The sequence below is a fragment of the Manacus candei genome, unplaced genomic scaffold (assembly GCF_025592945.1).
Source record: "Manacus candei isolate 608988 ecotype Guabito, Panama unplaced genomic scaffold, ASM2559294v1 h1tg000024l, whole genome shotgun sequence".
Classification (NCBI taxonomy): domain Eukaryota; kingdom Metazoa; phylum Chordata; class Aves; order Passeriformes; family Pipridae; genus Manacus; species Manacus candei.
The window spans coordinates 3,105,571-3,132,077 of NW_026138072.1; the positions used below are offsets into that span (position 1 = coordinate 3,105,571).

Sequence of the window (26,507 nt, forward strand, 5' to 3'; positions counted from 1 at the left end):
TTGCCTTACCCTTCTAAGTAACATCAGGTAAAATATTTACGTCACCTATGAAATTGAATAATCAGGCTTTTTTAAGTACTGATGTGAAAATGAATCCAAAACATAATTAATATTTGACATGCATGCTGTCAGCAGTTTGCAGCTGAAATTGTTCATTGGAAATGGAAGTCTGGATCTTGAGCTGTATGGTGCTTTCCCTTGATTTGGTAATTTGCTGCAGCTGATAGGAAAAGACATCAGAGACTTGACTGTCTTAAATGATTTTTTCAGAAAAGGAGAGGGACAAATATGTTAATGTATCAATTCCTTACATACTAATTAAGCTGTTGTCTTGCTAAAAGTACTCGTGTAAACAAAACAAATCTTACCTTCTTTGTTGTAACAGTCTTAAAGCTTATGAGGTTTTCCTCTTGCATTGCTTTTAGAAGTATCTGAATAGTTACATGTGTTGTTGTTAGAGGACGTAAGAAAATTGAATGTTTTATGGACCTACCATCTCTTGCCAAGGGGTCTTGGTAAGAGGTCCTTGATAGATAAGACTCTGAAGTACAGAGGCCTGTACTGTCTCTTGAAAAATTTTACTATCACTTGAAAAATGCGGGAGTCTGCTACAGGAGCGCGGCAGTCTAAAGCAGCGGTTTTCAAAGTCAGGAGGGTATTTTTGGGTATCAAAAGTTATGAACTAGTAGTACAGGATATAAATGGCTTTGATTCTTATGACTGAATTTTAGGCATACAAGTCACGTGGCCAAACATTCCCAATTCCTAATTAGGATGTTGTCATAAAACATTGTGTACTTGCTGCTATGTATGTGTTGAATCAAAACAATATTGTACCTTCAAGGTAACACTATTATAACACTATTAACATTAAACATAGCTGCATTTTGTCACTTTGAGTACACTCAGACTGGTATTGTAGAATAGAAAGTGTTCTTTATTGTTGACTTACTGTTTCCTTAACAGAAAATATTGCTTAAGTTTTGACATTGTATTTAAACTGGCTGGTGCAGATGATGCTTTTGACATAGTTAAATAGAATTACTATTAACAAGTCAGAAAAATAAGCCCCTTCCAAACCAGTCAGTGTTTGTTTATGAGTAGTTTAAAATTAATTTGATTAAACTGTTGGAAGTTCTGTGTATAGTTGAAACTGATTTCTGTGTAATTCTGTGCTTGGTAACTCTGGAAGTTCTGGGATATAAAAATGTATGTTCATATTGGCTTTGATGAATTTCTTTTATATTTTGAATTGGTTGTGTTACTTGTAACTTTTAAGAATAGCTGTGTGGAGGATTCATTTTTTCAGGAGCTTTTGTAACATGGCTGGCAGTATCTAGGTTTAATAATCCTAGCTTTGCAAAGAGACTTGCTCTTTTAAGGGTAAAATGTATTTTCCTACAAACATGTGAGTATATGAGTGACACCGAGACTTGTCATGCTGACATCTGTAGTTCCATTCATATGTTTACACAGCATTACTCTCCTGCTTGGCATACAGCTGGATGCTCTGAGCTGTTGTGCAATATTTGCTTAGTCTCCTTCCTGTGCATGTGTGCATCTAGCATGAGTTGCCATCTTTCCATCTATTTGTTAGAAAATATTTTTAGTTGTCTGTTTATGGAGAAAAATATCTGTCCTTCCTCATATGTGTACAGCTTCTCTGGAGCTGATCTTTATTTAATATATTGAAGCTGGAAGAAGGAAAGTGAAATTGCCAGGTTGCTTCTGTATTCAATCTTCTCAAAACTTCCAGAACTAAAAAAGATATGTTGCATCTGTAAGCATCAGGTGACTGCTTTTTTTAAGTACTCCGAGGTTTTTTACAGCTTTTTCAGACACTCACAATTTGAAATTTACTAATAGATAGCTTTCAGAAATGTAACACACATAAGATTAAACACAGGAATGTTTTCTCTATGCAGGGCCCAATAAATCATTATCTAGGTGGAAAGCATGAAACACATGTTACTGATTTGAAACTGCAACAAGGAGTCACAGTCTAAAAAAAATGACAACAGTGTTTTTCAGAGTATCTAAAATGAGTTTACATATCCCTGAATTCAGTATCTGATCAGTAATGGAAAATTTAGGCTCACCCCTGTAGGAACTGGGTAAATAGAAAGTGCTTTTAACAGAATATAAGCTTTTTACACTAATAGATGTTAATGTTGAACAGTTTTGATCCAGAGGAGATAGTGCTTGCACTCAATTTGATTAGAAACATAGGAAATAAATGCTACTGCAGATTGCCCAGAAATTTCTGGCTACTTTACTAAATGTAGATTTTTAAATTCAGAATCACTTTTATTGCAACAAACAAACATAGTCTTAAAACTTTTAAAATTATTTCAAGTAGTTCGGTGGAACACAGTTCCTGTAATCTGTTTCCTGTTATGCACAAGCCATGGAAGTGCTGGTTTCTGAGTTCACATTTGCTGACAGGGCTACTTTCATTTCCATGAGGAAATCATTGCAACTAGTTCTTGATGAAGGGAAGTGGAAGGACTGCTTGCCCTTGCTTTCTGTAACTTTAATTTGTTTTGTGTGCCAGGTTGGTCAGTAGTGCTTCATTGTAGGCTTATTTAAGTGAGGTGTTTACTTGCATTTGGAGTTCTGTTTCCTCCTACGGACTGCTGTGGGGGACACCTGTGCTGTAGATACAAAAGAGCTTTCTTACAGCAGGATATAATAGGAAACCTCAACAAGAACACCAGCTTCCGAAGAGGTTTTGTTAGCTCTGAGAAAGAAGGAGAAAACTGCTAATGAACTTCAGAGCAATTAAATGTTGCCTATATGGAGAGGGGACCACTTATTTTGCGTTCTCATACACAGTTTTACAGTTGTTTTCTGTTGAGTAATGACAGGATCATCCTCACCAGATGGTGGTTTACCTGCAGAATGACACTCAGAATGGTCTGTCAAACTGATCTGGAAGTCTGTTACAAAGAACCTGATGTTATACATGACAACAGAGAATCCTCTTTCTTTGATATGCAACTTGTAGAAGAATATTCATCTGACTTTGCTGTTTATCTGTTATAGCAGCGGATGGTAGCTGCTTCTGAATGGGAGTGGAAGGTTTCACCAGTTCCTTCTACTATGTGCTGCATTAATTTATTTTTAAGTAGGCCGGTACTGGTCTTTTAGTGATCACAGCTGTACTGTTGCCCCTAGAAAAGAGCAGGGAAAAACACCCAATGAAGAAGAAGTGTCTAGGCACACAATTTCCATGGACAGAATTCTGTGCAGTACGTGTGGGGAGGTGAACTGTTGAGGAAAAACAACCAAAACACAGTGTTTATGGCCTGTGTGTATGCAAGAGAATACATAGTTGGCTTTTGGAAATTGAACAACTTTTCATCTTAGCCACCACATATACAATATAAATGTTAAATACAAAATAACTCTAGTTGCTGCTCTTCACAAACATAACTACTGAATGGAGAAACTGTGAATATGTTGTATAGCTTTTCCTAAAGCTCTCCGCACTGAGATGCTGTACTTAATTTGGCTTAGGTACACATGTGTCTCCAAACATGAGGAACATTGTCATCAGGTTAGTCATCAGAACTGTTGATCATGTAAAAGAGTTTTGAAGTCTAGATGTTTATGCTTTTAGGTAGAGCCTGATATTGGTCAGATAGGTTGTACTTCACATTATATGTGAAGCTATGTCTTTTAGTTGTGCCAGGCTTAAACCCCATGAACCCTCAAATCTGGGTGCCTGCTTTCAGCTTGGTGTTTTGTTGAAACTTTAATGTATTTTGCACATAGACTCTTAAGCTCTGATAACTATTGATAACGTATAAGGAATATGGCTTTCAAGGGACTTATTTTAATTAAGAACAGTATCTGTTCTGATTCTCTGTCATGCTTTCTACTATTCTATGTGAAGTCAGGAACAAGAGCAGGACTGATTAAAAAACCTAATAGAAGTGGAAAAATTACTTCCTTTGCAGTAACCTTCAGTTACAGTTTGGGAACAAGATAATGATGGCAATTGGTTGTTTTGGTTCGTTCCATTCTCTAAAGATTTGCACAGTTACATTTCTGACAGTTTATCAGAAGGGCTGCAGCCAGAGACTGGGTCATGGCTAAGCTATCCTTCCTGCATTTCTAAAGTGACAGGAATTTATGGAGCTCCAGTGTAGAAAAGGCCCTGATGGGACCTTCTCAAAAATTTGAGAAGTGACCTATGTTCAGTGCATTTTGACCGTGTTGGTTTAGAAAGAATAAACACTTTACAGAAAAGAACATTTCATAAAGGAGAATTTTTATTAGTTTTTTTCTGGAAGAAATGCCTATCTCTAAATGCTTATCTCTCAATTTCAACACAGTAATAACTTTGGAGTAGTTTAATAAGAATTATATTCTGTATTCTAATTGAAAGCATTGGTGAAGTCTTAATTATAGTGCAGTGGCATTCAGGGTTTATATTGATTAACTGCATAAAGTTAATAAGTTAGTGTACCAGTATTCAAAGTTACTGTGGGCTTCAAACTACAAGAAAAAGCGTTTAGATAGGAGCGAAAGGGGAGTGAAACTATTTAAACTGGTACTTCAAAGAGTAAAACAACATTTAAAAAGAAATTACATTTTCTACTAATTGGTGTTCTTATACTTTTATTTTTCAGTCTTGGTAAAGCCTTACTCTGTGGATAGTCCTTTTGGAGTTTGCTCTAATGTGTTCTGTTTATACTGCTTGTACTTTTTACAGACTGTAATTACACTCATGCCAAACTGATTTGAATTTTGATGCACTTTTTCAGGTTACAACTTACTGCAATCTTAGGAACCGTGATTTTATAGGATTTGTTTTCTCTTTGTTTGGTTTTGCTTTCCCCAGTGCTTGGAAGAAGTAAAGCAAATAATCCTGGCTAGTAATCTGAATCAAATTGCCTTCAGTTATCTGTTATTTGTAAATTTATATGTCTGTGTATGGTATCCTTTAAGGCAATTTGCAGCTTCGCAGAAGTGGAGTTAATACCATGGCTGCTGTGAAGTTCTTCTAGACTGCTTCTACTTATTGAAGATGGCAGATTCCTGCTTGCCTTCTTCTCCTTGCTCCCGCCTCTTTGGCTGAGCAATGCAGCTTGTTCGTGTCCTTGTAGTGATCTGGATCAGTGCTCCTTGTTTTTATTTGCCAGCTTTATTTTTCAGCTGTATAATTTCCCTTATCAGGTTTGCCTTTGGCTGCACAAACAAATTTTTGCAGAACCGAACAGACAGAAATGTTTGGAAGGGTATATGACCAAATTCTCAGGCTCCTCTCACTGACAATATAGAGCTGCCTTTGTGAAAAGTCCAGGATTTTAAGGATGTGAAAGTACTTAGATGCATCCAGAGGAGAGCAACAAGGCTGGTAAGAGGGCTGGAAGGCATGTCCTGCGAGGAGCTACTATGGACTTTGGACTTGTGTAGTTTGGAAAAAAAAGGAGGCTGAGGGTGACCTCATTGCTTTCTACAGCTTCCTGAGCAGAGGAAGTGGGGAGAGACATGATCGTCTCTTCTCCCTGGAATCCAGTGATAGGGATGCATAGGAATGGTTGAAAACTGTGCCAGGGAAGATTCAGATTGGACATTAGGAAGCATTCCTTTACTCTGAGAGGGTAATCAAAAACTGCAACAGGGTTGCTAGAGAGGGTGGTCAATGCCTTGAGCCTGTCAGTCTTTAAAGGGGCATTTGGACTATGCCCTTAACAACATGATTTAACTTCGGGTCAGCTCCGAGGTGGTCAGCCAGTTGGGTGAGATGATGACTGTAGATCTCTTCCAGCTGAAATAATCTATTCCATTCCATCCTATCCCATCCTAGTCTTCTTTCCCTTCCACTCGGAACACGTGTGCAATTTTCATTACAGCATGCTTCTGTATCTTTTATAGGAGCAGCATTATAGATCTGAACCTTCTGGAAGAGAGGAGGGGAATGGATAGTTTGACAGGAAAACTTTTATAGTAGCAGTGCTATTATGCCGTGTCTTGCGTCTCCTTCCTCTCATTTCTATTGTTGCATTCTCCTGTCAGGTGGAAATTCACCATAGTGCCAGAGGTCATAATCTGACTGAGTTTCTTAATCAGTGTTTAGGGCAGTGTCTCACTTTTATTACTGAGGTATGCCTTACTCGAGGGAAAATGTTTTAAAACTTAAGAACAGAAAAAGGAAAGCTTTTTGTTAGAAGGAAGAGATTAGTGATTTTTTTTTTATAAAAAGCACAGGAAGATAAATGACATGCAATGTATTGGGGAAACAGGATATCTAGTGATCTCTAAGTGTGAATTTCAGTTCATGGAAAATAATGGAAGATATAAAAGAATGAAGAGATAGTACAGTACTTAGTGAAAGAATACAAGATTGCTAGAAATCTACAAAAGAAATGGCTTTGAATATCATCATCATGGCTGGGCTTCGTGAACTAAGATTTGGGAAGGGCTCTACCCATGTTTGTTGCAAGCGCGTTGGTGGCTAAAAAGGCCTATATGAGACAGGCACGTCCGATTCCAAAAGCACAGCAGAAAGAGTCCTTAGATGGTATATTCTGCAAGGCACAATTTTTTCTGCGTTGTCTTTTCCCCTCAAGAGTGATCCTGCGTGTGTCCTCAAAGGCATCAGCAGCGTTATAGATGGTGTGTCTGCAGACCTCCTGGTTGGAGGCCAGAGTAGACCAGTGATGTTGATCAATATGGCCAAGGCTGAGGTGTTGTTTCAGGGAGTCCTTGTGTCTTCTCTTTGGGGCTCCTCTCATGCAGCAGCCAGTGGCAGGTTCACCATAGAGAGCGATCTTAGGGAGGCAGTGGTCCTTCATCTTGGAGATGTGCCCTGCCCAGCGCAGCTGTGTTCTCAGTAACATGGCCTCAGTACTTGTGATATAGTCAACAAATATGTGATAGATGGGTAGTAGTAGCTGTGAGGTGATTTTAGTTTGGCTTACATTTATGGGATTAGTGGGAACTAACAGCAGTTTTTAAAGAGCTGAAGCATTAGAAATAATTCACTTGATGAAACTTGAGCAGTTATTAAAATGCATAAGTTCAAACACATTGTGTTTCATAGTTCTGCTTTCTATTTATCTTTAGGGAGAAAGGAACAATGGCTTTGATGTCCTCTATCATAACATGAAACACGGACATTTGTCCACAAAAGACTTAGCAGACTTTATAAGAGAAAGGTAAGTATTCATCCTTGGTAGTCCCAGGTCTTTAATATAATGTTTGTGGTTTCTATTGTTTATCATTGCGTTTTAACAGTAATATGCAAAATATGTAAAAATCAATTATAATTTTAATATATCTCTTATATCCTACAGGAATATCTATATTTATTCCATTCACGTAGAACTGAATAGAGACCAGTTAAGCACCAGTTCATAACAACCTTCTAATTTTTCAGGTTTCATTAAAAAAACTAGAGTAAAAGTCTAGAAGTGTCACATTAGCTGTCCAGCAATTTATTTAAATTATTTGAAATTTTTCATCCTGTTTGGAAGAAAAAAGATAATTTAAAGTTGCAAAAATTATCAATTTTACACAGGTTTTGATTAGAGATGCAGAATTACAGGAACTGCTAGTATAATCTTTAAAAAATTTCAGATATTGAGAGAATACGTTTGTTAAAGAAAAGAGAGTGATATGTAGGCACAGGAAAATAGCATGCAGAAAATAACACAGGTTCTTCTCTGAAATGGAAGGAACAAGACTGAAATCTGAAAATGTGACAAGTTCCAAAACAGTGCTTTTTTTAGTTCTTTTTGAAAGAAGAGTGCTTCTGCTGTGCTGAACAAAAGAATTTCCTTTCTGAAGGAAATTGTATGTTTGCTTCAGGATTTTGTCTTCGTTCAGTTACGGACACTAGATAACACATGGAAAATACTCGCAAGGGACTGATTGAGGAGGGCACAGCCCAAGTAATCTTGTGTTATAAGAAGCCCTGATTTCAGAGAATGCATTATGAAGCCACACAGGATTCCAGTGAATTCCTCTGTTGGATTGAGCAGACGGATATCACATTGTTCACAAGTAGTATGAAATGCTTAACGCTTCACAAACTTGCACATATTAAAACATTCTGGCCCAAGTTTCTGCTAATTAGTTCTTGTGGTTTGTCAAGAAGGGGTCAATTTTTTTTCCTCATTTAAGCATGCATTTAAATAACTTCTGAAGAGTAATGACTATGTAGGAATACATTATCCTTCAGTGAGAAGTCAAGAAATGTTTTTTCCTGTGCATGGATCAGGATGTGCCAAAAAGATATGCAGCCATCTTACAGCATTTTTTGTAAGATTTGTTAAAAAAATTCAGTTCACGTTAACTCACTGAGATTCGCTAGAATTTTAGTGCTACCCTGGAATTTATTTGATAAGACCGCAGTATAGTTCCTTAAGAGCGACTCCCTGGGATTGGAAAACATCTGTCAGTGATGAAGACCATAAGCACTAAGTTTAGTCCTTTCCAATGACCTTCTCCCATCAGGATATTAAACCTCCATGGAGTATTCTTCAACCCTCTTTTACTGCCACATCTGAGTGTGCCAGGCTGCAATTAGAAAAAAACAGTTGAGTAATGAATAGATACTTCTTTTCAAGTGAGAGGATGAATCACTGATCAATCACAGCCTAAGCTACCAGTAGTTTGTGGCATACAGTTTAGTTTCAGAGAAATGGAGACACGTCAAAATTTGGTGTCCTCACTGTACTAAAACCTTTTAGGAGATACATCTAGGCAGTGAAGCCCTTTGCTGCCATTCTGAAGTTATTGTGGGATGTCAGTCAACATCCTGGGAGATTAAAATGGTTGAGTAGGACACATTTTTTCACATGAGTCAAATTCTTGGTCTCAAAAAGAAATTTGATTGCACAGTATTTCAGCAGTATTTTACAATGGTCCAGTTGTCTTGTCCATGATCTATTTTGCATATTTGTTTATTGCAAAGAAATTGAGATGTTGCACACAATTATCTGCTCCCCTCCTTGTTTTGCAGATTAGTCTAAATATTGTTTTACAGTACTGTTTTCTGCTAGAAATATGTTAAGTGGATGGGCAACATTTATTAGGAGTCGCTGAGATTTTATACTCTGTTGTTTTTTGCCTTTTTTTTTTTAATAAGTGGAGATATAAGAGAGTGAAAACTGAGAACTATTGAACAGGTAGAGATCCAAGGTAGATCCAAGTTTTTGGTGATACTTTTAACAAGTTAGAGTACTTACATGTTCTTGGCACTGTGTTTGGATGTACAGACTGCTTAGGGCACAAAGGAGACATGTCTATATGAAGCCCATCTCTGTTACTTGTACTGTTCAGAACAAATAACTAAACTACTGCTTAGTTGTGCTTAGCCTAATTAGCATACTGTTTCCTTTTCTCCAGGATTAGTAATGAAAAAAAGGAGAAAATGTATAAGATATTGGATAACTTTTTTTAATTATAGTTAGCATAAGGATTTCTTTTTTAAGAATTTTCTCTCAAAATTTCTGTAAGACCATTCTGAGATTGTTAAGTTGTTCTCTCTGAGAAAAACAAAAGTGTTTGAAGTATATTAATTTGTAATAATATTTCTATGCTGTATCTACTATTCCTAGTGGATATCCCTAGAAGGAGCAGAGATTTTCCTCTTTGTCTGTGTTCAGTGAGTCAATACCAATTCAATTTTCACTTTTTCAGTTTTGCTCTTGAGTATTTGTTATTGGTCAAGTACTAAAAGAACTGAAAGGCAGTAGGTTCAGGAGCATGTAATCCAAAAGAGTTTTCTGGCAGGCAGTCTGCTCAGAATTGGGGGGGGGACAGGTTATCAATCTGCTAAAAGAGAGATACCTTTTGTTAGAATCACAGAATAGTTTGAAGGGACCTTAAAGATCATCTAATTCCAACCCCTCTGCTGTGGGCAGGGACACCTTCCACTAGACCAGGTTGTTCATGTCCGATCCAATCTGGCCTTGAATATAAAGGCTATGCTTTCTTGATAAAGCATGTAGAAAATTTTGGGTTTTAAAGAAGTGAAAATAAGAAGGTTGGGCTGCCCACATAGATGTTTTTCCTTTTAATACTGGGAAGATTTTGTAGGTGAGCTGTCTTGGTTTTGTGTGTATTTAGTATCTAAACTGTTTATATGTAAGAAACCACTCTGCTCATCTAGGAGCCAAATAGGAACAGGAATATGTTGGCTTTTCTCCAGTATTTAATGTTTTTCTCTACCAGTTGCCTGTAAGCATTGTAAAAAGAATCTTCTAGATCAGATGAAATTGGCAATGCATATATTCCCATTTAACTTTTAAATGTTAAGCAAGTCTCAAGCAAAGACAGATGTTCAAATGGGTGAAAATTAATTTAATTTTTTTAATTTAAGGAGTTCATTGTGTGTTACCTGTACGTCAGAGTACTCTGGAAAGTCAGTTGATAGGACAAATCTAAATATATATTCCCAGCTGGTCCGTAACAGCATCTTCTAGTTGCTGGTGTTTATAATGGATGTATGTTGATGTTGTGTGGTAAATGACAGAACTCCAGTTTTGTGAAGATTGCTCAGGTAAGTATGCTGTAAATTGGTCCAAGGAAGAGATGTGAATTTTGGTCAGAATTCTTGTATTTAAAAAATAAGGAGGATAAATAAGTCATTGTGATAATTAAAAAGAAAACAAACACTGCCTCTGCTTGGTGTGTATGTTCTTGCTGCTGTACAGTAAGCAAGAATTCCAAACCTTGGAAATTTAAACTTAATCAAAGGTATGTTCATATGTGGAAGTAGGATAAAGTTAACTGAAAGTTAATTGACTTTTTTTTTTGTGGTGAATAACTTCACACTAGATGATATTTAAAATGTAGTTTATTTATTCCATATTACAATTTAATCCCCTTTTCCAAATTGATTTTCAACTAACAGGATAGTTATTTTGGAAGGTTTTAATACATGCCTCTGTCTCAGGTGACTACTGCTGCTTTGTTACATATTTTCACAAAACAATTCTTTTTACTTGGAAAGCATTGCTGTACAGGAGAGATAAAAACCTTTGTCTTAGATTATAGTCGTGCTGTAACTTGAGAGAGGGGTGAATTCTTCATTTCCCTTTTTTATTCTCTTTTCTCCCTGTGTAAAGGTATTATGCAGCAGGCAAGAAATTGCTTCAAGCTTTTCAAAAAAAGGCAATTACAGTATTTACTGAAGTACAGGATGCTTCTAAATCTAAGTTGGTGCTACATAATTAATATTGGTTTAGGGTGGAAAATACTGTGTGTCTTCAATAATAGGAGGGTGAGGAAGGACTTGCACGGTCACTGCTGCAATAGTTATTCCATGTCAATTGCCCCAGCAGAGGCTCTAAGGAGGAAATCTGTGCTGACCCATGGATTTCGCATCTCTGCAAGATAGGTGAAATTATATGTTCAAATGAAGGAAAATATAATAAAACTTTGTGTAGGGAAGAAATTTTCCAAAATAAATCTGAATGTACTGAGACAACCTTCTTTAAAAATAAGTATTAAAAGAAGAACACAAGACTTACCACTGCATATTATTTGGCTTCCAAACTCAGATATCACTATGCAAAGAATTTAAACAAAGGAATAAACAACCCCCCCATAACAAGACTAGACAAGACCTCATTTTGTTTAATGTGATTGCTCAGTAAGCATTCAGTTTGTTTATTGTGATATTTTCATTACAAATATATTTTATTTTGTTGCTGTGTAAGTCTCTCCTGCTTAGACAGTGCTAGACAGGTGATTGTTATGACACTTCATTCTGTCTGTTACTAAAAAATGTTAAAAGCAGTTGAGAACAGCAAACAGGAAGGAAGGAATGGTATTTTTCGAGTCTTCAATTCCTATGTTTTACTTGTTCTGTTCCCTATAATGTTCTGTCACAGGGTTCTTAGATTATTTTTTTAAATATAGTAATGTAATTTTTCATAAAGATTTTGAGGGGTCATTAAAATGGAGTAATTTTCAGCTAAAGTAAAAAGTCCTTTGTCTTGTACCTTTAGAATGCGTATTCAACTCTCTTCAAATGTCTTCAAAATTTCAATTATGCTTTTGATGGTTTTCTTTGTCAGGGCTACAATAGAAGAGACATATTCAAGGTCAATGACAAAACTAGCCAAATCAGCAAGCAATTACACTCAACTTGGGTAAGTAAGTGTACATAAGAGAGAAATAAATATCTGCATACCTATTAAGAATCAAGTTTGATTTTGAATATTTTATTGCTGATGTTGAAGGTTAGCATAACTTTGCCACCTTTAAAAATGATTGTTAGTTCTTCAGTAACAATGCAAAATATCATACAGCTATGATAAAAACTAAGACAGCACAGTTTTTTAAAACTATGAATAAAAAGACCAAAGCCCAAACATGGAGAAACTGTCTGTTCCCCTGTGCTTAAGGCACAGTTCTTTTCAGACGTATGACTTCTGTTATGTGTTCTCAAGCCTGTGGAAATCATTTTGAAGAGAGAACTTGTGGTCTGTAAATGTGGTAGTTAATTTATTTGTTTCTGGTTTTTTCTGGTGTTGGAGTGCTATCTGTCCTCAGAGATGTTCAGAATGAGACTTTTCCATAGATTCATTCCATAGCTTAATGGAAGTTTCTATACACAGAGTATAAAAAAAAAGGAATGATAATGGATGCTTTTTCATCAGAAAGATTAGACCAGTGCTTTAGTGGGTATGGTTAGTATTAATTTTTTTTTTAGCAGCATTAACCAGGAAATTGAGTTAGAAATGTATCTTTAGAATATCTAGAGAAGTCAATTCAGCACAGAAATCTCAATCTGAGAAATGATCCCACCTTCCTGTGCCATACAGGATCAGTAAATTCCTTTTACTGATCAACAGACCATCTTTGGCAATATATTTTTCTGCATCTTACACCTGGAGTGGTGTAAGACAACTACATATTAACTGACCAATACATTTCTGATTTGTTCTCACTGTTCAAGTATATACATAAAAATACTTACTGCATGTTAGATTATTTTGAGCTGCTCTTGCACCATCTTACCACTTGGTATTATTGTGTGCTGATAACAGAGAGGATTAAATTAACTTTGCTTTGTTTTACTAATAAGAGTCAATACGGGTAAAACAGAAAACATAAAAAATTAGTAGATAGGATGCCAAGTACATTTGGAACATATTTAATATGAATTTACAGCAGTTGTTGGGGGGTTTGTTTGTTTCAATTTTAGGAACTGAACTGTAAATTTCTTGATTACCCTTTGGCACTATTAAAAAAAAATGCTACTTAAAGAAAAAAATCCAGATGAACATTAAGTATTATTTTCCTCAATCTAGGACATTTGCACCAGTTTGGGATGTTTTCAAAACCTCAACAGAAAAACTAGCAAGCTGTCATTTGGATCTTGTGCGGAGATTACAAGAACTAATAAAAGAAGTTCACAAGTATGGAGATGAACAAATCAAAGCTTATAAAAAGGTTATTAATTTTCTCTTATGCATGCCCAATGACTTGTTAACATTAAAGTGATTTGCTTTTGACAACCATGTGATATTTGGCAGACTAAAGAGGATGTTTCAGGAACTTTGGAAGCAGTGCAAAATATTCAAAGTATCACTCAGGCCTTGCAGAAATCAAAGGAAAACTACAATACAAAGTGTGTGGAACAAGACCGCCTGAAAAAGGAAGGAGCAACACAGAGAGAAATTGATAAGGTAGCTCTGTCTTACTTTAACTGTGTTGTTAATCAGTAATGTGTTCACCTTGTGTTAATAAAATGCTTTGAAAGGGTTAAGTGTAATTAAAAGTAGTAGTTTCGACTTTTATAATGTGCATGATATTTTGAATACCCAGTGATGTTTTGTTTATTCTTACTTCCTTCTCTGTTCTGCAGTTCTAATTCTTTATTTTGTACATACCTGCATTATATGGTAGTATTGTTTTTAATGGCTTTTAGAGAAATCGCGCATAATTTTTTTAGCATCTATTATGTTTTTGATTATATTTCCTTATATAGTTTTATGTGGTGTATGGATATTTCTTCCCTAGACTTAATTTTTTCCTTCGTAAGTTCTTCTGATACACTAGTTACTAGATTACCTGAAATAAAATGTCAATTTTGTTTGATTGACACAAATAGTCAGTGCCCTTGTTACTGAACTAAGGAGTAATTGTGTTGTCCCTTTTATGGGTTAAGGTAACTAATTACACGAATATTTGAAGTCTGTTCCATTGAGAAGAAAAACATGTAATCAATACTTTCAGTGCTAATTTAAAAGGTTCCAATTTCATGGACCAGAAATTCAAGGGATGAGTATCTTGATGTTGTATTTAGTACTGCCCTTGGGTTATGGCAGGATTTGATCCTTTCAGAGAAGTACAAAATGTCTGAGGTTGGCAGAGACCTCTGGAAGTCATCCTGTCTATGCCCCATGCTCAAGCAGGGCTACCTCAAGCCAGTTACCCAGGACCACATCTAAATGGCTTTTTAGTGTCTCCAAGGATGGAGATTCCACAGTCTCTCTGGGCAGCCTCTGCCAGGGCTCAGTCACCTTCACAGGAAAAAGGTGTTTCCTGAGGTTCAGAGGGAACTTCTTATGTTTTCTGTTAGTACCCATTGCCTCTGGTTCTGTCACTGTGCAACACTGCAAAAAGCCTGACTTTGTCCTCTGTGTTACCCTCCCTTCAGGTATTTATATGTATAGATAAGATTCTCCCTAAGGCTTCTCTTCTCCAGGCTGAACAGTTTCAGTGCTCTCAACCTTTTCTCATGGGAAAGGTGCTTCAGTCCCTTGATTGCTTTCACTGCCCTTTAATGGACTCTCTGCAGCACCTCCATGTCTCTCTTGCAATGGACAACCCAGAACTAGACACTACTGCAGGTGTGGCCTTGCCAGTGCTGAGTGGAGGGGAAGGATCACCTTCCTTGACCTGCTGACATCACTGTAACTTTTTCCTGTTTTCAGGAATCTAACTAGTAGAGGAAAGAGGTCACATTTCCTCATCTCTGACTAGAACTTCTCTTATTAAATCTTGATTTCTCTGCTGATTTCCACTTTCATTAACTGATCTGTGTAAGATTTTGTGCTTATTAAAATGATCTTTGTGCTTTTTTTACTACTATCTTGATAAAATTGGTTATTGCCTTTTCATTGGTGACAAAAGTGATTCTGTTCACCATGTTCCAGTTGTTTCAGATTGATATAAATCTAGCCTTTTTTTCCCCCTAGCTTTTGTCTCAAACAACAGTTGATGTTGGATTCTAGATGTGAATCAGAAATATGTGTGTTGGCAGATGTTTTCCTGCCAGTATATTCAGAGTATAATTTTTCTGAATTCTTGTAAATACATTAAAACTTTTCAGTAGGAAAAGCTGACTTGATGGAAAGCTTGTTTTTAAGATGTAGCATTGCCCTTATTAATTTGGAAACAGAAAAGTGTTCAGCCTGAGAGATGACTACATGAGAAGAGAGAAAGAGGAAGCACTGTAGGAGGAAGGTCATTTTTTACTGGTTTGTGCATCTTCCTAGATACAATTAGATCATAGTTGAATGCTCTGCAAGTACTTAAAAAATGTTTCCAGTGGGAGCAGGTAACCGGTACTGTCACATCTCTTCAGTCATGCATCTATGCAAATTTACACTTGTAATTTCATAAACAGGGTGACTAAAGATTGTATTAATTTATTTTTTCTTTGGTAGAAAATAGATTTATTACATTAAGCACAACATGAAAACTATTTTCTATCAAAACCACAGAATAACTGCTTTATAAGAAAACAAGGGATCTATACCAGTATACAAAGCCAAATGTTTGGAGAGATACTTTATTGAAGAATCTGAGGAGGTATCTGCAGCTGAAAGTTAATACTAAATTGTGTAATGATTTCCTGTTGTTCTCTGACATGTGAACTTCTCTATGTATAGTGACTTGACAAAAAATTCTTGACTGATCCTTTTCTTTCACTTACTGTAAATTTGCTAAACATGGTTCTAGCAATTGCTGCACCTGAGAATAGTCACATCCTGTTTTCAGGAGACATTAGTTGCTAATCAGTGTTCATGTGTTTTGTCATTTTGTCTTTCCTGCTGAGTAGTTAGTTTTTTAAATGCTTTTCAGCATTAATACTCGGATTCTGCTCATCGTTAAACATGATAGGAGATGGAGAATGTTTTTGTTTTGTCAAAATCCCTTGCACATGGGGTTCAGTTACATAATGCTTTACCAGAAAACCCTTTTTTTTTAAGTCTTTTAACTTAGCATTTCCTTCCTTTTCAGTGGTTATATTTGGAATGATCTTACTGCAAAGCAGTCTTAATCAGTTTTAAAAACAAGATTTCATGAAGTACCTTTTACTTTTATCACAGTAAATGGCATTTGGGAAACAGGATAGGACTGTGTGCTTCTTCATGATTCCCCTGTGTGAATGTATAAGAGTGAGAATCATGAAGTAAAATTCAGGATAATTAACTGATGGGTTTGATACAACCTGTCATGCTCCTTTTAATGCCATGTTCCTCTTTCATGAACTGTTTTCAGCCCCTGTTATGCTGAGTGTACATGACTATATGACTTAAGATCTGATTAAGCTTTCTTTGTAACTGGAAAAGTGAAACTGTAGTTTTGTTTCCTTATTCCTTTGAAGTCTTGGTTATGCTTCTGCAGGGGAACAAGTGCTAATGCTATATTGTTACTCATGATTTCTGTTATTTTTCTCTTGGAAATTGCAGAGTCAATCTCTCTATTGCCAGAGGGCATATTTCTGTTAATTCATTTGAATGTTAGAGATAATGATCAGCTTTACAACTCATTGCAAGTAAAAAATAGTTTCTGTTTTTACTGTGAGACAGATGAAATTAATTGGAAAGGGGAAGAGGGCTACTCAGAACTGGAACAAATGGTGAATATACAACTGTCTTTATTGATGTCATTAACAATTCAGGAGTTCTTTTGATTTACAACTGATTGGAAATTTCAATGAGATAAAGTAGGCACATTTAACAAAAAAGCTTAGGGGAAAAATGATGTTCAAAACTATTTTTTTCATTGGCATTTAACTTGGAAATAGAATATCAAAGGTTTGAAAGACTTCATCTCGTTCATCATGCTGTAGACTTTGAAAATAGCTTTTTCTCTACCACAATCAGTCACTTCATTCAGTTTTGTTCTCCATGTAATACTGAGGTTCTCCTGTGTTTTTGTTTTGTCTTTTATTTGACTCCCAGAAAGGTGATTTTGGTTTATTACCAACAAATAATGAAAAAACAATTATAAATCTCGCAAGGACTATTATAAATAACACTAACTTGCATAAATCTGATTATCAGTGTGTTCTGCATTAGCTTCACTTTCAAGTGTCTGTTAATCCATTGATAACGCCTCTTAATCCGTTGATGTAACGCTTTTACTTTTCAATTTCTTCCTTTTTTTCTAAGAGAGTTGCACCATCTTGTTTTTTTTTACCATTAACTCTTTCAGAATTGCACATATAACTTGTTGTTCTATATTCTAACCTAGCTTTTTTTCCTGTTTGCTGTTGCAAATATAAATTTGTTGTAAATGTTTGACAGAGCTAATGAGTTATTGTCAGCAATAAGAATTTGATTTCCAAATAAGTGTATTATAAATTTTTCACTGCTAGTAAGTGGAAGGGATTTAAATGACATAACAGCTTTTTTAGATTTTTTTTTATGTGGTTTATCGTAGTTCTAAATAGAAATCTCTCATAGCTTGAATATGAGTTATTTGGTGATAAAATTTTTTTATGACACTTCCCTGTTTTGCTATGTCCCTGGATAATTTTTAGGGATCATCCTAGGCTATCTTTTAATAATGACTGTAAAAACCTTGGCTCAGCCCTTATGTGTGACATTTGACACTTTTTGTACTGATCTACAGGCAGCAGTTAAAACAAAAAAAGCTACAGATACCTATAAACTATATGTGGAGAAGTACGCTGTGTTTAAAGCTGATTTTGAAGTGAAAATGACAGAAACAGCACAGGTAGGTGTTGTATTAATTGAGTTACCTTTGAAATAGACTAATGCCTATAGACTTTCATCTCTGAAGCCATCTGAAATCAAAGTTTTTGAAAAAGTGGTTAATTTGGAAATAGATTTGTTTGAAAGACAGACACTGACTGTGGTGGTTGTGATAGCACTGTCCTTGAATGACACAGTTGAGCACTAGCTCAAGAAAGACTTTTTGAAGAAATTTTAGGAAGAAAGCAAAAGGAACTTCTGGACGTATTGTAGACGCATTGTGATTTTGTGGGAAATCCTCTGAATTGCTGGGCACCCAGAAATCATTCATAGAAGTTTTAATATTGAGATACATTGTGGCTTTTCCATCAAAACAGTTTAGTTACAGCTTGTTAAAGTGTCTTCCCAGGTTTACCTGAGATTTTGGAAAGCCCTTACATCTGTTAAAGTTTCTGGAATACAGACTGAGTCTTAAAAATTCCCAGAGGATATCAAGTTCTCTGTATCATTGCATGTGCCATTCCTTGCTACATTTTAAACCAAACTTGTCTAAATGTGCTTAGTTCCTTAATTGTAGCAATCCTTTTACTTAAGGATTAAATTTTCACTTAATGTTATATTGGACATTTGTAAACTTTCCACATCTGTCCATATTGGAAAAGAAAATTGCCATTCTGCAAGTTTTGATTTCAATCTTGATTTACAAGTTAGAGTTATTGCTGCAATAAATATGGAAAGGTTTGTTGTGATTGAAGAAGTAGGAAAACACAATTCATTGTTTAGAAATTGGGTTTGACAGAAATTCCTCATGTGGAGGGACATTTTTGAGTACATCTATAGTATTGTTATGCACTTGCTATGCAGTTGCTTAGAAAACATGTTGTCTTATTTGCCAGATCTTCCACTTTGCTGGAGGGTTTTTTAAAATCATGTAGCTCAGGCAATTACTGGAAAGGATCAAATAGTTGAAAATACTGTATTCTTTGAAAGTCCTCTACCTTTTTTAGAACTGGGTAGAGTTGAATTTTGATAATTTTACTGTTGAGCAGCCTGCATATGAATAAATGTCAAGAATAAGTAAGAATGCATTTTAAGAAACACTGTAAATTTACAGGAAAACATACATGTTTATAAAAAAAGATGTAGTGCTTGAGTAAATGGTGTATACTGAGTTGGACAGCTAAAGATTCTGATGATGATTTTTCATTTGTATTGTAGCTTAAAGCACTAAGCAGCGTCATGTATTTGTTGGGTTATTAACATTACAGATCCGTTTCAGTACATCTTTTTAAAATTGATCTTTTGAAAGGGAAAGTAAACAATTTGGCTAGTGATTATACCTGTGATAAGAATTATGGGCTTGTATTATAATACCTAGCTTTATTCAAGATGGCTACACTTCAGAGACTTTAAATCTGAATTATAAAACAATAAAAAAGAAGGAAGAAAACAATTGGGGGGATGCTTTCCACTAGCAGACAAAAAATACGTGTCTGTATGGACAACTGTTTTCATGTGCTTTAAGGAGAAGAGTTTAAAGAACACATTGTATACGTCTTGACACCCCTGTGACTGAGAGCAGATGTTAGAGACAGACCAGAGATAGTCTACATAACAAGGCAATCAGTACAAGAGTAAGATCATAGCATAGGCTACAGAGGATAACCATATCCTCTGTATTTAAGAGGAAGGCTGCTGGAGAAAAAAAAATAATTTTAGTCTGCCCGATTGATGGCTAGAGAGGTATGTAAGTATGGCAGAAGATTGAGGGTTTAGAAGTTACAGATATTTGTCTTGTCTGGACGGAGTTGTATTTATGAATCAGAGTAGCAGGAGGTATGAAATGGGGAGAGATGATCTTTAGGGAACCCTGTGCAAATTGGAGAGAGGATTAAGTGGTGCTCCAAAGTTTGGACACACTTGAAAGGGAAGTTACAGAAATAGGCAGAGAACAAGGAAAGAGCAGAAGTAAACAAAGATTTCCAGACAATTATGGTTGACCGTTGGGGAGGATGAGGACATTTTTAGTTCTGATTTTTGGCCAGGAAGGAACCATTGAGAAATTTGGAAGTGATTTTAAAATGGCTGTCAGCTGGAAGCCTGAGTAAAATGGAACAAATTGCAAAAATTATATCTGATGAGTTTAAAATTCAAACAAACTAATCATATTTAAAGAAGGAAAGGATGTATACTTAACTAGAAAATGAGAAAGCATGCGTATATTTCTGAGGAGGAGGAGAAGGTACTAAAAAGGAAGTGCAAAACATATCCAGAAATAAGACTTGTCAGTAATGGAGGAAAGAGGGGTTATTTGAACACCCCCTAAACCTATTTTCTTTTGGTGGAAATGGATCAGATTTTTTTGAAAATAAAGATTAGATGAAAGTTCAAAGAGTAAGTAAAAAAACCTCAGTAATGGTTCTAAAAGGATATGTTTCTTTTTAAAGTGCATTATTTCATAACTCTAAATTCTGCGCCTTACTTAAGTATTCTTAAATAATTATTCTTAAGTATTTACAATATTCTTAAATGTTGTAATTGCCATGGTAAAGATTTGGAAGGGAAAAAAAGTTATTTGTTTGGGTTTTTTTCCATTTAATGTATTTAATTATTAAAATAAAAAGTTTAGTCTTTAAAAAAATTTTTGTTATGACTAATTGCTCATATTGGTTTGCAGAAATTTCAAGACATTGAAGAAACACACCTTCTTCGTATGAAAGAGATTATAGAATCATTGTCAAATACTATAAAAGAAATTCATATACAAATAGGAGAGGTAACTTTTATACTATTTTTTGTTTGTTTGGATTATGCTATATATTTTTCTTAACTATTAAATGGAATATTTCTTACTGTGTTTGTGGCAATTACATTTTTCAAATTATGGAAATTCAAATAAGCTCAGATTTCCATGGCTTCCTGTTGAATTTGTAAGTTCAGTCTCACAAAATTTACAGGATAAGTCTGAATATTGTCTTAATGGAAAACAAGATATTATGACAATTTGAAGAAATGTTAGTGTATTTCTAATTGATGCTCCCTAGATATTGAATTAGCACTCATTTCACACATAATCAGGATACTACTTCTTTGATTAAAACTAGAAATTAGATCACTTGGAAAAGTTTCCAAATTTTTTTATACACCTGGATTTTTATGAGCAAAAGATTTCTAGTAACAAAACCTTATATAGTATGTTCTTTTGTTTGGATATAAGTTGGTTTGGTTAATAATCGTTATAAGCAGTTCTATTTTTTTAGATTTTTTTTGAAGTGTCTTTTTATTTCCATACACTTAGAGTCACTATTTTCCTCAGTACTGAGGTTTTCTGCTAGTGAACAGTTGTCACAAGGGTCATGCTATGTATTTCTAAAGCATAAAGCATATACACATACTGCTTTGTTGGAAAAACCTATCAACAACATGTTGCTGTTTCTTTGTCAGACCGAAAACATTACAACAGTAATGCTTTTACTTAAGCAGGTGGGAGCTGTGATAATTAGTAGTAACAGTTCACACCCTTAACTGGTGCTGGCTTAAGAAACTGCTTGTCTTCCTGACACTGTATTGCGACATGTTGCTGACAAATTCAGAAAACTATATATACACAAGTTTTTTAGATGGAAGAAATAGAAGTAAAAACTAGACCTGACATTCCATTTTTAATCTGTATTGTATCCACACTTGCTAATACTAAAGCAAAGTAGGGATTTCCTTGTTAAAATATCTGTTGATGTCTCTTAAGTCCTGTAATATATTTTGGAGGAAAGTATTTTGAACCTTAGCTACAGAGAAAACTAATTTTTAAAATTAATTGCATTCTTTTTTTTTTCTTTTGAAGGTACACGAAGAGTTTATTAATAACATGACAAATACTACAGTTGAGAGTTTAATACAGAAATTTGCTGAGTCAAAAGGAACTGGGAAGGAAAGACCTGGTAAGAGATTAAAACTAACAAAATAGGAAAAGTTGGCTTTAAAACTGGAAATTTCCACTCTCCGTAAAAGGTCAAACCCATGTTTTTTAATGTGCAATATTTTTAATGTATTTGCAGTTTCAAGTTCTTAGTATTCATTACCTTTGATATTAAATGATTCATAGAAATTGATAACAGAATTTATTATATACATGTGGTATTTGTGTTCATAAAACTTGGTAATTTGTAGATTTATACTACTAAACTATACTTTTTCTTGGTACTCAGTGAAATTTGTCAAGCAACTGTAGTTCCTTGTACAAACTATGTGTTGTCTCCTGAGTGTTTCTGCATAAATTACATTTCAAATCTTTATTTATTAGAAATTTATTAATATATTCAGAGGAGATGTCTATACAGCTGCTTACTGATCTGTTGAAACAGTTGTATCAGTTTGGTTAGCTTACAAAATTAACATTTTAATAGATATGTAGTATATTTTTTATAAAATATATATTTTAATATACAATAATGCATATTGTTTCTTTACTAAGCAGCAAATTGAATGCTACTTTCTGAAGGTAATGCTGGTTGGGTATGGTGTATAAGACTTCCCTGGACTGGCATCATAAAGCAGGCTCACAGTACTGCATATCTAGTGTTGCTTTTAATATTTGCTGTGAAACAGTCTCTAGGTGTGTGAATACAGGAATTAGTACCTCTTAGCTGTTTTTTTCAGCACTGGGAGTCCTTACTAACATCTCTGTCTTCTAGTGTAGGCGCAAAAAGATTTTTTTTTTTCAGAGCAAGAATGTACATACTAACGTAGATCATGAAAAATTATAGTAAATTGTTAAATATGATTACTAGGTATCTTGCAATGTGTCTGTGAGGTGTTTTTAACGTAGTATGGTTTCATATTCCTTCTGCGTTCCACTAATGGTCGTAGTAGGCTGCAGTAAGATTGTATGTGGAATGATTTCTGAAAGCTTCCTGTGTATTTTGCAATTTTTCAGTAAAGATTAAGAAAGAAAATGTATGAATGTCAGAGTTTCAAGTTCAGTTGTTTTGAAATCAGGACAAAGACACATGAAAATTCAGTGTTCAGACCTCTTTGATTAGGTGTTGCTGACATGTGATGGGATGGCTAGGGGTCTCCATCTAGTATTCAGGATTCTGACTGCCAGGGTTACAAAGACCCTTGCTGATGTATTCTAGAGCGTGGTGCACTTCAAGTCATCCACGTTATTTTTGTGGCTTTTGCTAGACAAAATAGTAATTGTAAGAAAAGTAACACTTCACTTTTTAATTTTATGGAGAAGTTATATACATTTTGTACTTATTTGCTGCTTTATAGTGTTCTTCAAATCCTATTTGTATTCTCTGTAAAAACTTCATCAAATGTATTCTAAGGAATAAGCAAAGTATTCTAAGGAAGGATAACACATTTAGTGTGTAAATATATGCACCTTGAATTTTCTTTTATAGCATTAAATTATTGTATTGATATCAATTTTGTAAAGCAGTCATGGTGCAGAGGGAAAGCACAGTTAAATTCAGCAGCAAAGGAAGACAAATTCATAAGAAGTGTCAGAGACTAGAAACACGGACTAGTAGTGATGTTAATTATAGTTTCTACTTCTGTTATATTTATTTTATTAACTCTAGAATCATAGAACTTTGACAGTTACAACGATGTTGAAGGTAGAGTGAGGTATCAGCCTTCTAAGGATCAAATGAAAACATCCACTGTGTTAAGGACTGCTTTTTCTTGATTATAACCTCACTTTTTTCTATTTGAGAACTTTTCATGGTAGAAAGGTATTTTAAGTCATAGGGCAAATGTTGGAAGTCTGTGAGATGTATTTTTTTAAATAGGCTGGAGAAGGAGATGACTCCTCAGATAAATCTAAATATTCAGTGTAAAAAATTATACTAACTTGGCATGCAAAACAAATGCAGCAAAAATGTCTTATAAATGTCTCTGTTACTTATGATTCCGGTCCTAAATCTGTTTGAAGGCAACACTATAAATTTCCCAGGTCTTCTCTCATCCATGTTATTTGTAGGCTACTATGGTAAGTTAGATGGTGGGTATTTTCAAACAAAATAAACTAAAGAGGTAATGTATAGAGTATTTTAGTTTATTTCAGCATATTCTAGATATGGTTATAATTCTTCATAGTTCACTTGGTTTTATTTATATCTGTAAAAATAAGAATGAATCTGAAATGAAGTACTGAGAAGGACTGTTTTATTATGTAGACGACAAACCATTCACAGTAAAGTTTATTGCTTATCTGAAATACCTGTACAGTGATGTCCTTGTACCAGACTATATGGGCTCCCTCTGGTGGCTAACTTCCATCATCTGGAATCATAATACACAGGGACATCTGGCGTTTTAAGTTTTTCTCGTACAAATAAAATTTCTTTCAAGCAGTCATGCTTTGTGAGCATTTTTTAATTCACTCAGGAACTTCTTTACAATAGCTCTTTTTGAACTGCTACCTAAATAACTTACCTAGTCAGCTTTATAATGTACTTCTTATGAATTTGTTTTAATTCTTTTTTTTTCAATCAGTTTAGAATTTACTGGTTTTAGTAACACAGTATTTAAGTTATATTTCTTATTTGTTTTCTGACTTCTATTCAGTGCAAAACGAAAAACCAAAACAGAACAACAAAACCCAAACCACATACATAGAGCTGCAAATATTTAATTTTAGCTGAAAAAAAAGTCACTTAATATAAAACATTGAAAAACAGGAAGAGAGCTGCAGGACCAGTAAGGCTTCAGATCAGAATTTACTGTGTTTTGTGAACTGTCTCCAGCATGCAGAGGAACCAGGACAAGCTCAAGAAGCAGGCCCATGTGATCCTCATGAGGTTTAACAAGACCAAGTGCATGGTGCTCCACCTGGGTCGGACAACCCCTGGTATCAATACAGGGTGAGCAGATCAAGAGCAGCCCTGCTGAGGAGGACTTGGGGGTGCTGGTGGATGAGAGGCTGGACATGACCCAGCAATGTGCACTCACAGCCCAGAAAGCCAATTGTATCCTGGGCTGCATCAAAAGCAGTGTGGGCAGCAGGTCTAGGGAAGTCATTCTGTCCTAGAGTAGATGTCTCTACTCATTTTGAGCAGGATGGACTAGAAGATCTCTAAATCCTTTCCAACCCAGGTTATTCTATGACTATGCTGTGTTCCTGCTGTTAGGTCTAATAGCAGGTTTGATACCATCAATTGTAAGATGCTTTTGTCACTCACATGGTCGTGCATTGTTCATCAAAACTTGTTACCACTTCTGCCGAATCAGTTTTCTGTTTGTGATAGCCTGGAAGTCTGTTGCTTCATATTCCTTGGAAAATTCATTTAATGCATGGCAGAAAATGCCTGCTCTGTTTCTCTTCCACCCAATTTATATGTTAAATAGGTCAATAATGGAGATGATACCAGAATAATCCTATTCCAGATTAATGACATATCAATGAGATCTAGCTCTATATACTTAATCCTATAATAATCTATTTAAAAATTGGTTTGTTCTAGTGTGGAAAGTTGATGCCACAAGGCAGAGACTGGTATGAAATTCAAGCTCATGTTTTTCTTCGATTTCACGTCTGAAATTGTCAAGATAATGTCAAATGTCTCTTAAGAGATTAGTCAATGCCTATAAAGCTATAGTTGATCATGAATATTTTTTTAATTTTAGTTACTGAATTACTATGTCCTCTTCTTATGTATGGAGAGCTAAATGTGTGTGTTTGTTCTTTGTTAGTTTTTGCCCACTACACAGTTCACTCAGAAGGCTCCATCCAGCCTGGCCTTGAACACTTTCAGGGACGAGGCATCCAAAACTTTTCTGGGCAACCCATTCCAGTGTCTCAGCACCCTCACAGTAAAGAATTTCATTCTAATATCTTATCTAAACCTACTCTCTTTCAGCTTAAGGCCATTCCCCCCTTCCTGTCACTACATGTGCCTGTGAAAAGTCCCTGTCCAGCTTTCTTGCAGGCCCCTTTTAGGTACTGACAGGCTGCTCTAAGGTGTCTCTGGAGCTTTCTCTTCTTCAAGATGAACAACCCCAACTCTCTCAACCTTTCCTCATAGGACAGGTTCTCCAGACCTCTGATCAACTTAGTGGCCCTCCTCTGGACTCATTTCAATGGAATATTGTCTTTCTTGTGCTGAGAACCCCAGATTCTGGATGCAGTACTCCAGATGGGGTTTCATGAGAACAGAGTAGAGGGGGACAACCTTCTTCAACCTGCTGGCCTTGCTTTTTGTGATGCAGCCCAGGATACAGTTGGCCTTCTGTGAGTGCATATTGTTGGGTCATGTTGACCCAACAAACCCTCTGAAATCTTTCTCCCCCAAGGCTACTCGCAGCCCATTCTCTGCCCAGCCTGTATTTGTGCTTGGGATTACCCTGCCCCAGGACCTTGCACTTGGCCTTGTTGAACTTTACGTGGTTTGCACAGGCCCATCTCTCCAGCCTGTCCACTTCCCTCTACATGGCATTCCTACCCTCCAGCGTGTCGACCTCACCACACAGCTTGGTGTCATCGGCAACTTGCTGAGGGTGCTCCCACTGACTGTGTCACTGACACATGTTAAACAATGTCTGTCCCAATACTGTCCCCACACACTTTTGGGAGCTCTG

The 26,507-nt window shown here is 35.7% G+C and overlaps 1 protein-coding gene across 9 annotated transcripts in view; it reads left to right on the forward strand.

Annotated features, from left to right (window-relative positions):
• FCHO2 (FCH and mu domain containing endocytic adaptor 2) overlaps positions 1-26,507 on the forward strand; it is an 81,769-nt gene that overhangs the window by 2,203 nt on the left and 53,059 nt on the right. For all 9 annotated transcript variants that reach the window (XR_007904663.1, XR_007904664.1, XR_007904662.1 and 6 more), the window contains exons 2-8: positions 7,078-7,169; positions 12,042-12,116; positions 13,281-13,422; positions 13,506-13,658; positions 17,842-17,946; positions 20,602-20,700; positions 21,766-21,862. Coding sequence is in view for 6 of the 9 variants with exons in the window: in XM_051788378.1 (XP_051644338.1) it covers positions 7,078-7,169; positions 12,042-12,116; positions 13,281-13,422; positions 13,506-13,658; positions 17,842-17,946; positions 20,602-20,700; positions 21,766-21,862 (763 nt within the window). In the remaining 3 variants the exon portion in view is untranslated. The remainder of the gene's footprint in view (positions 1-7,077; positions 7,170-12,041; positions 12,117-13,280; positions 13,423-13,505; positions 13,659-17,841; positions 17,947-20,601; positions 20,701-21,765; positions 21,863-26,507) is intronic.